The sequence below is a fragment of the Coregonus clupeaformis genome, chromosome 20 (assembly GCF_020615455.1).
Source record: "Coregonus clupeaformis isolate EN_2021a chromosome 20, ASM2061545v1, whole genome shotgun sequence".
Classification (NCBI taxonomy): domain Eukaryota; kingdom Metazoa; phylum Chordata; class Actinopteri; order Salmoniformes; family Salmonidae; genus Coregonus; species Coregonus clupeaformis.
Window position 1 is genome coordinate 35126453 of NC_059211.1, and position 16807 is coordinate 35143259.

The 16807-nt window shown below is 45.6% G+C and overlaps 2 protein-coding genes across 2 annotated transcripts; both read right to left on the reverse strand.

Annotated features, from left to right (window-relative positions):
• Nucleotides 1–541: 541 nt before the first annotated feature.
• On the reverse strand, nucleotides 542–3898 carry LOC121532818 (protein Dr1). Its single transcript, XM_041838606.1, has 3 exons — nucleotides 3093–3898; nucleotides 2615–2778; nucleotides 542–2265 (listed from the first exon to the last, which is right to left on the reverse strand). The coding sequence occupies exons 1-3, from the start codon at nucleotides 3310–3312 to the stop codon at nucleotides 2119–2121; spliced, it is 531 nt and encodes a 176-aa protein (XP_041694540.1). The 5' UTR covers nucleotides 3313–3898; the 3' UTR covers nucleotides 542–2118.
• A 445-nt stretch (nucleotides 3899–4343) lies between these two features.
• zgc:109982 (uncharacterized protein LOC553564 homolog) lies at nucleotides 4344–8723 on the reverse strand. The gene is made up of 6 exons (XM_041838608.1): nucleotides 8439–8723; nucleotides 7970–8131; nucleotides 7393–7572; nucleotides 6267–6360; nucleotides 5486–5669; nucleotides 4344–5158 (listed from the first exon to the last, which is right to left on the reverse strand). Exons 1-6 carry the CDS (start codon nucleotides 8533–8535, stop codon nucleotides 4919–4921), a joined length of 957 nt encoding a protein of 318 aa, XP_041694542.1. The 5' UTR covers nucleotides 8536–8723; the 3' UTR covers nucleotides 4344–4918.
• Between the last annotated feature and the right edge of the window lie 8084 nt (nucleotides 8724–16807).

Sequence of the window (16807 nt, forward strand, 5' to 3'; positions counted from 1 at the left end):
GCACGCAACCATTGGTTGATACATGCAACATCTGAGCAGGGGAGCGCAACCAAAATCAGATGCTGCGTTCAAAACTGGGAACTCGGAAATCTCCGACTTCCAACTTCAGTGCGTTCAAGACAACTGGGATCTCGGAAAAAAACAAGCTTCGACCGGGAAAAATCGTTTTGAACGGTCATCCAACTCAAAATTCCAAGTCAGAAACTCTGGCATCTTTATAGAGCTCCGACTTTCCAACCTGAAGATCAATGACGTCATGATTTGACCTTGTTTGTTTCCCCCCCCCCCCTGAAGTACATGTCACTGTCAATATATTACAGTTGTACCAAAAAGTGTGAATATTGGATTTACATATGGATGAAATGTATCATAAAAACATAATTCCATATTATATGACTTGTTGGTCAAGGTAAAACAAATATGAAGCTTTGGTCCATGATGATTATGTATAAAACTGAGGCTAACATACACAGTACAAAAACACCTACAAATGAGGAAAGGACTGTAAATAACTCCAAAACACATGACAGGAACCAATTGGTCACTATAAAAGATGTTAACTTTATTGCTTAAAGAATACAACTTTATAAAAGGCATGTTAATGGGTGTCACAATTAGAGGTTACCAATCTTTATAGAATTCACCACACATTCACAATGCAACTTTATCATACTGCACCACAGAAAAACAAAGTGCACCCCAAATGGCACCCTATTCCCGAAATAGTGCACTACTTTTGACCAAAGGATGCATATTTTTAAAGCCAAGTTGAAATTTTCCATCAGTCAATGGGAACAGTAACCTGAGTGCACACTGCACCCAAGTCTCTTTATTGTACACATGGAACATACACTTTGGGCTCATCTCATATACTTAGGGTTGTTAAGCTCTCCTGTGGTTGTTACCCAAATTGCATCCTATTCCCTATGTAGTGCTCTACTTTTGACCAGGGCCAATTGTGTTCTGGTCAAAAGTAGTGCACAATATAGGGAATAGGGTGCCATTTGGGACACAACCTATATCTTTGGTTCTACGAGTCAAAAAAAAATCTGAAAGGAGTAGCTAATCAGTTAGCAATACTGTAGGTGAACATCCTGAAAAAGCATCAACCTACTTACACCATGTATGACTGAGCTAAAATAAAACAAAAAGCATTTGAATCCTATTTTTCAAATCAAATACATATTCACAACCCCTCTAAGTGTTTCAAAAATATGTTCTGTGCATCCCAAACGGCACCCTATTCCTTAGTGCACCAATTGATCAGCGCCTATATAGGGCTCTGGTCAAATGTAGTGCAGTTTATATGGAACGTGGTGCTATTTGGGACATATCCGTCCTGTTAAACAAACATACGAAGAGGGGGGTAAGGAACAAGTTCAGTAAAAATTACTTTCCAAAAAGGACAAGAAGTAGGAGGATTAAGCAAAGCCCACCTTTGGCAAGAAAAGTGAGGATAAGGAGCAGTACCTGTACTGTCCTCACGTTAGTTTCTCAACATAGCCAAAACCATTAGACTTTTTCCCCCCAATACACCCTTTGCCTTCGGCAGCATTTTCCATGCTACCTTGCATCCAACAATCTCTAATCTACAAATCACACAGAAAATGACAATTCCATGACAGATTTGATTTGTAATTGACAAACATATTACATTAATTTAAGTGGAGGAAAGCTTGAAAATGTATCTTTATCCAAATATGTGTTTTCAGGTACTGCTGTCAAAAAAAGAAAAAATATGTCTACCTAGTATGTGACAATAAAAACATAATACAATTCCCCATATCTATGTAGCTTGAAACTGTCCATGACAATGTGAACTCCTGATACTGGACTGGTGTAGTTATGTGCATTATGTCCGAACACAGCTGAGATCACTGCCAATGAGAGCATTCGGAGAGAGAGAAAGAGAGGGCTGCTTGCCGACACTGTCCAAAGAGAAGGGATATGGCCTGGGTCGTGTTCAGTAGGCACGAAACGGATGAAAACAACCAGAAACGGGTGGTAGCTTACTATCTGTAGTTATCCAATAAGAAATGCTTGTTTTTATTATCTGTTGCAAATGTTTTGGATGTTGCAGCCCAGATTCAAGCCTAGACCCAGGGATCATCTTCATAATCACATGTCATCCTCATCATCCTCGTCCTGGGAGGAGCCAGCCTGCTGTCCAGCGCTGACGGACGCTGCAGCCAACTGGGCCTGCTGGGCAGCCTGCTGCATCTGGAGCCACTCCTGCTGGGCCAGCTCGGCCTGCTGCTGCCGTGCCTGGAACACAGTAAATACAGTCAGTCCACCAATCAATTAGACATGGTCAGAGATAGATGCAGACAGCAAAGCAGGGGAGCCACTCGACCTAGAATATCTACTAAATGTTACCAAAACAAATATACATGATTTGAGCTTTTGTCACGCTGTAGACAGATATCTGTTTGTATACTGCGGCTAACAATTCCTGGTGAAGGTGATCTATCAAAGTGCAGAGCCAGAGATGTGGCAAGAAATGGTCTGAATCATAAACAGGTTATCCTTCTTGATCCTTACACAGGTAGGTTATATTTCTTGTAAACTGGCGGTGGTCAGTCTGGTTAACCAGGTCATGACATTTGATTCTTACCTTAGCAAATAGTTCCTGCTGTTGTCTGAGGAGCTCTTCCTCTGGGATGCCCAGGTTTTCCAGGCGAGAGCTGGCCTTCCTCCTCTTAAGTGCTACTGTTTTACACTCCTGCAGGACATCCTTCACCTCTGTGATGTACGATGCAAAACCCAGGCTTTCAAGTGCTGTGGAGAAGAGGATATGGTTAGGGGAAAAAATAACAGAAACAATGTTGGGGAAAAGGAAACAGACATTTAATCAACATTCAACAGTCTCATCACTTGATTATTGTTGGACTTCCTAGTGCATAACTAGCTAACCTGGTTCCAGATTGGTTTGCTATAGCTAACCTGGTTTACAGATAAGGGGCCAGGCAAGTGCATACCTGCATCAACTTCAAAACACATGGCAGGCAGGAAGGGAAAACACACCTACACATTACAACTGAATACATTTTCAAACCTGTTGATACAGAATAAAAAAAGAAAAAGATACTAACCATTAATGACATGTTCAGGTGATATGGTCTTCTTTTCAGACTTGTTACATATTTCATTCGCCTCTGATGAGATTAGATGTATGAACTCTGTGCAGCAGTTCACAACAAGCTCTCTTGCATCGTTGGCAACCCGTACGTTGGGCAGAGTTTCTTTGATCATTTTGTTGATGGCTGCCCTAGGAATGGTGAGGTCGTCGTCGTTTCCCGACGAAGAAGCCATCGTATTCCAGATAACTAGCTGCTCAAGTTAGTAAACACGAAACTGGGGGAAAAGCTTGATTTGATAGTAGGGTTCCGCAGAGGGCTAACGTTAGCTAGCTACGTGTTGAAAATGTCGTGGGCTAGACGCTAACGTTAGCTAGTTGGGTTTAAAACTTACTAAACTAGCTATGCAAACTAGTTACAGAAAAGCCTATTGACACAGTATACCATAATGTTACTGTAGAGACGTGGGCTGTAACGGAAAGGTACAAGTAAAACACGATAGTGAGGACAAGAGAAAATGCAAACAGTAGGAGAAAACTAGCTAGCGAGTTAGCAAGATATGGTCCCTCTATCGCAACGCGTTAGCCTAGCTAATATTATCTAGCTAGCTGCAGCAGCTTTTGAGGACATGGATAGCAATCGTGTCGTAGGGATCATTTCGTAACGCAGTGTTGATCCCCAAAAAACGGTTTCAACCAAAATCCTGTATACACTGGAACGAGAACTACTGTTCCTTTATCAGCCAGCCGAACGAAATACTTTAATTCATGTATTTTGTTACGTTCCGTTCACCGGCAATTCGGCACTGACATTTCTCCGGAAACGACCCATGCGAACAAAAGTCCATATCCGTTTTTTCTTTCTTTCTCCGTGCCCTGTGCTATCGGCCAAATAGAAATATCGCCACCTACTGTGTTGGAGGCAAAATAATACTGTAATAAAAAGGTGTGCCAGGCCTACATATGGTTATAATACTTAGGTGTACAAGATTATTTTCCCTTTTCCAATTAGACTAAAACAGGTATTGCAATGGACATTTACCATGTATTTGTTTTATCACATATTTCTGTCTTGTGCGTAGGTAGTGGTTAACATTGGATTATCCTTTAATACAATGCGGTGTAATATTCTATTCCCTGTGAATCATGGATTACTGACCCAGTAGATAATGTTGTTACATAATTGGATCTCTAAAAACAAAGAGAGTCGCACACTCTATATATAAACTCCCAGTAATTTATTGGGTAAACCACCAACATTTCGGCATTACTATGTTGGTTTCTAATTTATAATAAAAAAGTGAATTAATTTGTAAATGTGATCACAAAATGTTGTGTATAATGACTTTGCCACTGTCCTTTGTATTTCGTGCATAAAATGGGATATGTGAAGGCTTTACAGAGCTTGGGAGTGAGTTAAGGGTATATTTTTTGGATGTGGAAGTGTGTGGTCTATCTGCTCTGCACAGTAATGTACAGTATGTCTGTGAAGCATCTGATAGGATATTAATAGTGCTTGCTTCAATTTCCCCCCTATTAATTCCTATTCTACTCAGAGTTTTCATAACTAGTTTTCTTGAATATTTTGTGTAAGGGTTGAGCATATTTCAATACATTTTCAGACAGACAGAAAACAATATGAAAACGTTTTTAACACAGTACATCACACTAGGATACGAAGTAGAGTCTTTAGCCAAGGAATTTGGATGAAGGAATGGCAATGGATGAAGCGGTGAAGAGACCTCTCCCCCTCGATGGAGCCAGAGGAACCCTACAACTATTCCCATAGGGCTCTTGTCAAAAGTAGTGCACTAGGGAATATGGTGCCTTTTGGGACACATCCTAAGAATTGCTCTTGTCCTTATCCATAGTGAAGTTCTTGCGGCTCCTCCAGCGTAGCAGCTTGAGGAAGTTGAGGCTGGCATTGAAGACCTTGTCGTGCTCAAACACCATCTTGTAGAAGGTGTCAATGGGAAGGTCTCCGTTTGGGTCAGCATACTTCAGGGTGGTCATGGGGGTGTACAGGGTGTTGGTCTGGTGCCGGAATGGAGGGTTGTCCATGGTGATGATCTTGTGTGTGTGCTAAGGAAGGAAGACACAGAGAAGGAAGGGCCATTGAAGATGAGATGAAGAATTCGGAATAACCTGAAATAAATACAAAATAACTGCCCAGAACATGGTTTTCTGGAGAGGCACTGTTGAGGCCCTTGGACAAGTCAAGTGAGTCAAGCTAGGGGGAGACATTTAACCACAGCAATTTGAACACATGCACCAAACAAACAAACCCTGTGATTGAGAACTACACTTTACTTAGTCTCTAGGTATAAAGCTTTATAACATGTTATATGTATAAGCCTTTATAATGTGTCAATGTGAGCCCTTTTCCTCTATAACAATAGGCTAATATACCTCTGCTATGTCCTCAGGTGTCTGTCCAAGGCTTTCATAGATCTGCTTGAAGTTCTTCAGATAGATGTTGGTAAACATATCTGCTGTCACTTTGTCAGCTTTGGAGAGGTCTGCCTTCATGCCCTCCTCATAGACCTTACGCTCAAACTCCGTCACCACAGGGCCTGGCTCAATCAGACTTATACTGCCACAGCAATGACAGCAACACACACACACACCATTACTACTTTAAGTGAATGTTCAATTGGCCTAGTAAACTCAATTCTATTCTGTCACCAAAACCTTTTTGTATTTTCTGTATGTAATACCACAGGGAAATCTATAATAAATCCTAAGATTGTGTCTCTATGCTGTAGCTTCTTATAAATCATCTGTATAATATTTGTTGGGTGTGGTTGTTATTACCATTTTACCCAACTGTAGCATGTGTTTTTTTGTCACTCGTGGCATGAAACAATGGTAGGATATTGCAATGTATGAGTGCAGATGTTGCTGACACGGACAAGTGGGCCACAGGTGTTGGTTAGCATGCATTATTTGCCACTGAGGGGAAGTCAGCTCCATGATGCATCCTCTCCCTCCCTTCTCTAATCTCTGCCTCATGAGACTAATTTAACTCTTACAAACAGAGCAGTGTGAATGTACCCTCCACACACACCAGATGCAGTTTGTGGTAGGGAAGCTCTGGTCCAAGGCGTTAGTGCTTGCTAATGCTCAGCATTCCTTAGCAAGCCACACTAACGCCCTGGACCAGAACTAGTGGTAGGGTAGGACTACTTACTTCAGATTAAACCTCAGGGCTTGGACGGCCAAGCTTTCACAGAACCCCTCCACAGCAAACTTGGATGCCGCGTAGATATCGTTGAATAATATACCTGCGAAAAAGGAGAATGCCACCAAATCATTTATACAGACCAGATGTGTCAATTGTGTAAAATGTAAATTGATGAAGTTCAGATCATGATGAGTCTTTCCATTTCTAGGCTGAGGGTTCTTCAACAGTTAATATTGAACCAGTAGCAGTGTGGGAATTATGGGGGGGGGCTCAGCCCCCCAAATGAGACATGAGCTCCCCTAAATGCAACAAAAGTCAAACTTTGGGAGGATCTCTATTTGAACTATTCTCCTGTGTTTAAAATGCAATTTTTTACTGATACAGTGGTAAAAAAGAAAAGAAAAGAAAAGTACATTCCAAATTAAACGAACACCCCCACCTCTCTGTCATGGTTTAATCCAGTGACAGTTGGTTCAGGTTCTTTCAATCGCATTAATCTCTCTTCTCCCCACCTGTACGCCTCTCTCTCTGTCTGTCTTGAGTTTAGGCTAGCAAACTTGCAACATTGTATCGACTGGGTTCAACCTGCTAGCGAAATTGCAACATTGTTTTTAACTGGGCCTTCGCAGTTTCCCGCGTCGATGAGCTCAGGACAGACATGGCTCTATTCGCGTCTATATTTCAGCCCCTTTTCAGGTGTCCCGACTTTTCTTTTTACAAAAAAATGTAAATTTGTCAGCAAGACACATCAATTAATTCAGGCTACAAGAGTGTAGACCTACTGACAATCCCTGAATGTCATTGCATGTTTTGGTGTTTTTTAACAGTTGTCTCTTTCCATTCATCCAATGGCTGGTGCACTGTTTGGATGCTGGAATTATTTTGGAGTGGACCAATGTGCACAGGTAGCCTACTTTTTGAAGTGATTTGACAATCAGATGAAAACATCATGCCTGGTTGTGTTTGGCATGCCACATTAAAACTGGTAATACGTGTTTACCTTTAAAATACATGTCTTTGCTATTAGGCACATACAAATGTGTAGCCTACTCACAAATACACTAGCACTCTTGCTGGTCTGTAAGAAAACCTCATGAAAAGCCATTGTGTGAAAAGAAGCAACATCTCTTACCCTGTATGCCCATGACACTGCTGATCACAACAATATGGCCGCTCTTCCTTTTCTTCATGTCTGGCAGGATCTCTTTGAGGAGTCTCACTAGACCAAAGAAGTTGGTATCCATGACAGCCTTCATCTCCTCCATAGACTGACACTCTATGGGGCCTATCAGACCCATCCCAGCATTGCTGACTGAGAGGGGAAAATATAGGTTTATTCAGTTATGTGAAAACGTTCTGATCGTTGCGTTTGCAAATAGAAATTGAATCAGTAGAGCTGAAACAATGCCCTATTCTACATGACAGACAATCATATCTGTTTTCTATGATACATTTCTGCCTGAATGTTCTGTAGCGTTACATCCTACTGAACAAGCCACTGGAATTGGGATGTGAGGGCAAAAAGCAGTGCAGTCCTTCATTTTAATACAACCAACAAGCCTTACAATATAATTACAGTCTAATTCTTTACTGTGTTTGTAATGCAAAGGAGATCAGGGAAGACTGTGTCCATACATATAAAGATGTGGGATTATTAGCCTACATGTAACACCAGATAAGGGTGAATGCGTGCGTGCATCCGTACTTACTGAGTATGTCTATCTTGCCGTCAGACAGGCTGGCCACACAGGCCTTGATGGAGTCTTCATTGCAAACATCCAGTTGTTTAATCACCAGGGTCCTGCCCAGAGTCCTGCCTGCTGCCTCCACAAGGGCCTCTGCCTTACCCAGGTTCCTCATCGTGGCATACACTGGAGAACACAACACAGGTGTATCTTAGTCTCTAGGAAGCAGACAAGTTTGTCTATGAATATTGTGTAGCTGTATAGTCTGGAGATTAGGAGTTTCTGACCATACTTTTGGGGATTTTGAAGGTGGAGGAACCGTCCTCACAATTCCAGTGCTTTCCATAATAATTTTTACAGATAGCTGAGATTTATTCCATTGACAGCGGTGGAATAAACATCACATTTTGGTTGCAATCTTGCTGTTACAAGCCATTACCATAACATTCAATCTCCAAATTCTGTTCCACCCAAAGAGTTCCCACTAACTTACCCATGAACCTCTTCTTTTCATCCTTGGCGATGCGTACAGCCAGGGCCAGGCCGATGCCTGAGGAGCAACCTGTGATGAGGACAATCTTCTGGTTCATCGCTGCTGTTAGTCTCACAGAAACTCTTTAGTCTTTAAGAACCTAAATTGAGATAAATTCCTGGATAGGGCTAATAAACTGGTCTCACAACTCCAGTATCAGGTAATGAGAGACAGCAGGAGGGAATGAAAGCAAGGAGGGAATGAAAGCGAGGGGGGAATGAGAGAGAAGGACGGAATAAGAGCGAGCATGAGGAGATGAGAGAGAGGGAGTAAAGGTGATTTGCTTCTCAAACCTCGGCTCAGTAATCCACTGTAGTCAGACTCAGCAGAGACAGCCTTATACAGGAGCATGATTAGTATCCATTAGCATGGCATACATATAGCCTACACCTATACAGTCGTGGTCAAAAGTTTTGAGAATGACACAAGTATTGGTCTTCACAAAGTTTGCTGCTTCAGTGTTTTTAGATATTTTTGTCAGATGTTACTATGGTACACTGAAGTATAATTACAAGCATTCCACAAGTGTCAAAGGCTTTTATTGACAATTACATTAAGTTTATGCAAAGAGTCAATATTTGCAGTGTTGACCCTTCTTTTTCAAGACCTCTGCAATCCGCCCTGGCATTCTGTCAATTAACTTCTGGGCAACATCCTGATTGATAGCAGCCCATTCTTGCATAATCAATGCTTGGAGTTTGTTAGAATTTGTGGGTTTTTGTTTGTCCACCCGCCTCTTGAGGATCGACCACAAGTTCTCAATGGGATTAAGGTCTGGGGAGTTTCCTGGCCTTGGACCCAAAATGTCGATGTTTTGTTCCCTGAGCCACTTAGTTATCAATTTTGCCTTATGGCAAGGTAATCCATCATGCTGGAAAAGGCATTGGTCATCACCAAACTGTTCTTGGATGGTTGGGAGAAGTTGCTCTCGGAGGATGTGTTGGTACCATTCTTTATTCATGGCTGTGTTCTTAGGCAAAATTGTGAGTGAGCCCACTCCCTTGGCTGAGAAGCAACCCCACACATGAATGGTCTCAGGATGCTTTACTGTTGGCATGACACAGGACTGATGGTAGCAATCACCTTGTCTTCTCCGGACAAGCTTTTTTCCGGATGCCCCAAACAATCGGAAAGGGGATTCATCAGAGAAAATGACTTTACCCCAGTCCTCAGCAGTCCAATCCCTGTACCTTTTGCACAATATCACTGTCCCTGATGTTTTTCCTGGAGAGAAGTGGCTTCCTCGCTGCCCTTCTTGACACCAGGCCATCCTCCAAAAGTATTCGCCTCACTGTGCGTGCAGATGCACTCACACCTGCCTGCTGCCATTCCTGAGCAAGCTCTGCACTGGTGGTGCCCCAATCCCGCAGCTGAATCAACTTTAGGAGACCCGCCTGGTGCTTGCTGGACTTTCTTGGGCGCCCTGAAGCCTTCTTCACAACAATTGAACCTCTCTCCTTTAAGTTTTTGATGATCCGATAAATGGTTGATTTAGGTGCAATCTTACTAGCAGCAATATCCTTGCCTGTGAAGCCCTTTTTGTGCAAAGCAATGATGACAGCACATGTTTGCTTGCAGGGAACCATGGTTAACAGAGGAAGAACAATGATTTCAAGCACCGCTCTCCTTTTAAAGCTTCCAGTCTGTTATTCTAACTCAATCAGCATGACAGAGTGATCTCCAGCCTTGTCCTCGTCAACACTCTCACCTGTGTTAACGAGAGAATCACTGACATGATGGCAGCTGGTCCTTTTGTGGCAGGGCTGAAATGCAGTGGAAATGTTTTTTTGGGATTAAATTCATTTTCATGGCAAAGAGGGACTTTTCAATTAATTGCAATTAATCTGATCACTCTTCATAACATTCTGGAGTATATGCAAATTGCCATCATAAAACCTGAGGCAGCAGACTTTGTAAAATTTATATTTGTGTCATTCTCAAAACTTTTGACCACGACTGTACACACACACAATCAAATGTATTGTATAAAGCCCTTTTTACATCAGCAGTTGTCACAAGAAACCCAGCCTAAAACCCCAAACAGCAAGCAATGCAGATGTAAAAGCATGGTGGCTAGGAAAAACACTGTCACGCTCGTCTGAAGGAGGAGACCAATGCGCAGCGTTGCGAGTGAACATGATGACTTTATTAACTTAAAGCAACCACGAAGAAAACAACAAATGACGATCCGTGAAGTTCTATACTGAATACTACTAACAGCAACAAAGAAACAATAACCCACAACACAAAGTGAACTCACACAGTATAAATATGGCTCCCAATCAGAGATAACGAGCCGACAGCTGACACTCGTTACCTCCGATTGGGAGTCATACGACTAATCAAGAACAATTAACCAAACATAGAAAATGCACAACCAGAAATCCCCAACATAGAAATACACCCAAACAATGACACTAAACAACCCTGGCTCAAATATCAAGGTCCGTGGAGCCAGAGTGTCACATTACCCCCCCCTAAAGGTGCGACCTCCGGGCGCACCAGCATACAGTCTCGGGGAGGGTCTGGGTGGGCGTCTGTCCCTGGTGGCGGCTCTGGCCCAGGTCGTGGTCCCCACCCCACCTTAGTCACTATCCGCTTCCGTATTCCCTTCCTCATGACCACCCCCAACTAAACCCCACTGGATTAAGGGGCGGCACCGGACTACGGGGCAGTACCGGACTAAGGGGCAGTACCTGACTAGATGGCGGATCCTGGCTGGCTGGCTCTGGCGGATCCTGGCGGGACGGCTCTGGCGGATCCTGGCGGGACGGCTCTGGCGGATCCTGGCGGGACGGCTCTGGCGGATCCAGGCTGGACGGCTCTGGCGGATCCTGGCTGGACGGCTCTGGCGGATCCTGGCTGGACGGCTCTGGCGGATCCTGGCTGGACGGCTCTGGCGGATCCTTGCTGGACGGCTCTGGCGGATCCTGGCTGGACGGCTCTGGCGGATCCTGGCTAGACGGTTCTGGCGGATCCTGGCTGGACAGCTCTGGCGGATCCTGGCTGGACGGCTCTGGCGGATCCTGGCAGGACGGCTCTGGCGGATCCTGGCTGGCTGACGGATCTGGCGGATCCTGGCGGGCTGACGGATCTGGCTGCTCGCGGCTGGCTGACGGATCTGGCTGCTCGTGGCTGGCTGACGGATCTGGCTGCTCATGGCTGGCTGACGGATCTGGCTGCTCATGGCTGGCTGACGGGTCTGGCTGCTCATGGCTGGCTGACGGATCTGGCTGCTCATGGCTGGCTGACGGGTCTGGCTGCTCATGGCTGGCGGAAGGCTCTGGCTGATCCTGTCTGGCGGAAGGCTCTGGCTGATCCGGTCTGACGGAAGGCTCTGGCTGCTCCTGTCTGGCGGAAGGCTCTGGCTGCTCCTGTCTGGCGGAAGGCTCTGGCTGCTCCTGTCTGGCGGAAGGCTCTGGCTGATCCTGTCTGGCGGAAGGCTCTGGCTGATCCTGTCTGGCGGAAGGCTCTGGCTGATCCGGTCTGACGGAAGGCTCTGGCTGCTCCTGTCTGGCGGAAGGCTCTGGCTGCTCCTGTCTGGCGGAAGGCTCTGGCTGCTCCTGTCTGGCGGAAGGCTCTGGCTGATCCTGTCTGGCGGAAGGCTCTGGCTGATCCTGTCTGGCGGAAGGCTCTGGCTGATCCTGTCTGGCGGAGAGCTCTAGCGGCTCCGGTCTGGCGGACGGCTCTGAAGGCTCATGGCAGACGGGCGGCTTTGCAGGCTCAGTACAGACGGGCAGTTCAGACGGCGTTGGGCAGACGGACAGTTCAGACGGCGTTGGGCAGACGGGCAGTTCAGACGGCGTTGGGCAGACGGGCAGTTCAGACGGCGTTGGGCAGACGGGCAGTTCAGACGGCGTTGGGCAGACGGGCAGTTCAGGCGCCGTTGGGCAGACGGGCAGTTCAGACGGCGTTGGGCAGACGGGCAGTTCAGACGGCGTTGGGCAGACGGGCAGTTCAGACGGCGTTGGGCAGACGGGCAGTTCAGACGGCGTTGGGCAGCCGGGCAGTTCAGGCGCCGTTGGGCAGACGGGCAGTTCAGGCGCCGTTGGGCAGACGGCCAGTTCAGGCCGGCTGGCGACGCACATCGTGGACCTGGTGCGTGGAGTAGGAACAGGCCGGACCGTACCGGGAACACCCACCACTGGCCTTAACTGGGGATCAAGAACGGACCGGACCAGACTGGGAACACACTTCAGTCTCTCATGCCGTGCCACAACAACTTCCCTCCCTCTACTCGCCAATGGCTCCCGTAATCCGATAGCCTTCTCTCCTTTTCTCCCTGTGGCAGCCTCCTGCTGCCCAGGCGCCCAAGCCATGTGCCCCCCAAAAAAAATTTTTGGGGAGTAACCACGGGCTTCCAGCCTCGACTCCGCGCTTCCTCTTCATACCACCTCCTCTCGGCTGCCGCTGCCTCCAGCTCTTCACGAGGGCGGTGATATTCCTCCTCAGACCACCTCCTCTCGGCTGCAGCTGCCTCCAGCTCTTCACGAGGGCGATGATGTTCCTCCGTTTGTGCCCAAGGACCCTTTCCAGCCCGAATCTCCTCCCATGTCCAAAAGTCCTTAGGAGGCATCCATAACTCCTGTGTCCAGACCCCTTGCTCCTGGACGCGCTGCTTGGTCCTTTTTTGGTGGGTTATTCTGTCACGCTCGTCTGAAGGAGGAGACCAATGCGCAGCGTTGCGAGTGAACATGATGACTTTATTAACTTAAAGCAACCACGAAGAAAACAACAAATGACGATCCGTGAAGTTCTATACTGAATACTACTAACAGCAACAAAGAAACAATAACCCACAACACAAAGTGAACTCACACAGTATAAATATGGCTCCCAATCAGAGATAACGAGCCGACAGCTGACACTCGTTACCTCCGATTGGGAGTCATACGACTAATCAAGAACAATTAACCAAACATAGAAAATGCACAACCAGAAATCCCCAACATAGAAATACACCCAAACAATGACACTAAACAACCCTGGCTCAAATATCAAGGTCCGTGGAGCCAGAGTGTCACAAACACCCTAGAAAGGCAGGAACTTAGGAAGAAACCTAGAGAGGAACCAGGCTCTGAGAGGTGGCCAGACCTCTTCTGGCTGTGCCAGGTGGAGATTATAAGAGTACATGGCCATTAAGGCCAGATCGTTCTTCAATATGTTCAAACATTCATAGATAACCAGCAGGGTCAAATAATAATCAGTGGTTATAGAGGGTGCAACAGGTCAGCAACTCAGGAGTAAATGTCAGTTGGCTTTTCATAGCTGAGCATTCAGAGGTCGAGACAGCAGGTGTGATAGAGAGAGACAGAGAGAGAGAAATTATTCCAAAACAAATCCAATTTTGATAAACTCCCATATCTATTGGGTGAAATACCACAGTGTGCCATCACAGCAGCAAGATTTGTGACCTGTTGCCACAAGAAAAGGGCAACCAGTAAAGAACAAACACCATTGTAAATACAACCCATATTTATGTTTATTTATTTTCCCTTTTGTACTTTAACTATTTCCACATCATTATAACACTGTATATAGCCATAATATGACATTTGAAATGTGTATATTCCTTTGAAACCTGTGAGCTTAATGTTTACTGTTCCTTTCTGATTGATTATTTCACTTTTGTTCATTATCTATTTCACTTGCTTTGGCAATGTAAATATATGTTTCTCATGCCAACAAAGCCCTTTGAATTGAATTGAATTAAAATAGAGAGAGAGAGAGAGAGAGAGAGAGAGAGAGAGAGAGAGAGAGAGAGAGAGAGAGAGAGAGAGAGAGAGAGAGAGAGAGAGAGAGAGCGACAGAGACAGAGAGAGAGAGAGATAGAGATAGAGATAGAGAGAGAGAGAGAGAGAGAGAGAGAGAGAGAGAGAGAGGGGGGTTTGAAACAGCAGGTCCGGGACAAGGTAGCACGTCTGGTGAACAGGTCAGGATTCCATAGCCGCAAGCAGAACAGCAGAAACTGGATCAGCAGCACGACCAGGTGGACTGGGGACGGGCACAGCCAGGAGTGGTCAGGCCAGGTAGTCCTGAGGAAAGGTCCTAGGGCTCAGGTCCTCTGGGAGGGGAGACAGAGAGAGAGGAGAGAGAGGAGAGAGAGAGAGAGAGAGAGAGAGAGAGAGAGAGAGAGGGGTTTGAAACAGCAGGTCCGGGACAAGGTAGCACGTCTGGTGAACAGGTCAGGATTCCATAGCCGCAAGCAGAACAGCAGAAACTGGATCAGCAGCACGACCAGGTGGACTGGGGACGGGCACAGCCAGGAGTGGTCAGGCCAGGTAGTCCTGAGGAAAGGTCCTAGGGCTCAGGTCCTCTGGGAGGGGAGACAGAGAGAGAGGAGAGAGAGGAGAGAGAGAGAGAGAGAGAGAGAGAGAGAGAGAGAGAGAGAGAGAGAGAGAGAGAGAGAGAGAGAGAGAGAGAGAGAGAGAGAGAGAGAGAGAGAGAGAGAGAGAGAGAGAGAGAGAGAGAGAGAGAGAGAGAGAGAGAGAGAGAGAGAGAGAGAGAGAGAGAGAGCAAGGATAATTAGAAGGAACATATCTAAGATCACACAGGACACCAGATATGACAGGAAAATTACACCAGATAGGACAGACTGACCCTAGCCCCTGGCACATAGACTATTGCATCATAGAGACTGGGGACTGAGACGGGGGGGTCGGGGGACACTGTGGCCCCCCCCTCCCTGACAGGGCCAACCAGGCAGGATATAACGCCACCCACTTTGCACAGCCCCCACACCACCACGGGATATCAACAGAACACTAATTTACTACCCTGAGACAAGACCGATATTGCCCACAAGGATCTCCCCCACCGCACAAAACTGGACAGGAAGACCTCGTCAGTGACTCAACCCACTCAAGTCGAGTATAGCGGGAAAAAAGCCTGGCATGACATGATGCCTGGCATGGGAGAGCGCGAGCAAGCCAGTGACTCAGCCCCTTTAATAAGGTCAGAGGCAGATAATCCTGGTGGAGAGAGGGGAGCCGGTCAGGCAGAGACAGCAAGTGTGGTTTGCCACTCCAGTGCCTTGCCGTTCACCACTGATGTAGACCTTTGGAACATCTACATTTTAAAATGTCTAATAACTCCATGTGATATAGCCTACACCATCACAATAAATCCATTATTTGTATTAGACAGGTCTAAAGAAACATGATATGAAGAAAATGTAGTCTATTTCAGAAGAACACAATAGCATACTCTGAGTTGTCCTTATGTTAGGCCCTGATCTGGCTATGCCATATGGCTGTGGGCTACACTAGTTCATTTAGCAGACAAGATTTGCTTAGAATTCCATGGCATTATTTTATATTATTTTATAGTATGAAGAATACAATTGAACATAGCTGAATAAAATACAAAGGATATTTTCTCCAAACAATTTGAGGGAGTGCGCACATGCAGCTCTTCTTTGTTGAATGGTTAACAAAGAAACATGTCCTCCCATTATGTTTAATTTAGAGATATTTATGCAACTTTAGTTGTGATACAAATATTGGGCTACATGTTTTAATGTTTAATACATTCTAAGGCTGCATGATGAGACTCTAATGATGATTTGAAAAAACTTGCATGAAAGGCATGTGCTCTGCTTTGTTTTTTGCTCAGCCTGCACACACTTCGTCAATCTCTCATTCACAATTTGACAAGCACTTGATAATGCCTTGAACTTCCCGGCGGCATCCCCTTTGTGTGGCCGTAATGACCCTTTAAAAAATCTGTGCCTTTTGCGGCCAGTGGCCGTTGTGCCCTTGGGCTGAATATAATCATTATAATTCCTTTCTCCCGGCTGCGTGCTCCAAAGCACCTCTCACTCACATGGCTCTCTCAGATTATCCAATGCCCGTCACGTGATCGGGTCTTTCTCACAGGCTACAAGTGAAGACAGACACATCCGGGACACAACTGCGTGCATCCGAGGCGCATATTGAAGATATTGGAAGAACTGTCAACATTTACTTTTCGTCAGCCAACAAGATGAGTAGGCCTAACGAACAGCAAAAGCACCAGCCTATGTCAATCTACTATCCCCCATAGTACAAAAGTTGACCTATTCTATTCTGTGCAATAAATAAATATTCCATACATAAACTGGGACAGTTGTGGGATGCGATAGCATCAAATTAACTTTTTTAAGCAATGAGGCTGACACAACAGATCAGAACGTTTAGCTTCAAATGTTGATAACCTACTAGGGTATTTATTCACATTATAAGCGCAGCAATGTGCACACTGCAGTAGGCTATCAGTGCCAATGTTCCAAAATGCAATAAATTAGCTGGAAAACACCATTCTCAAAAGTGACCGCAAATGCGATTATGCAT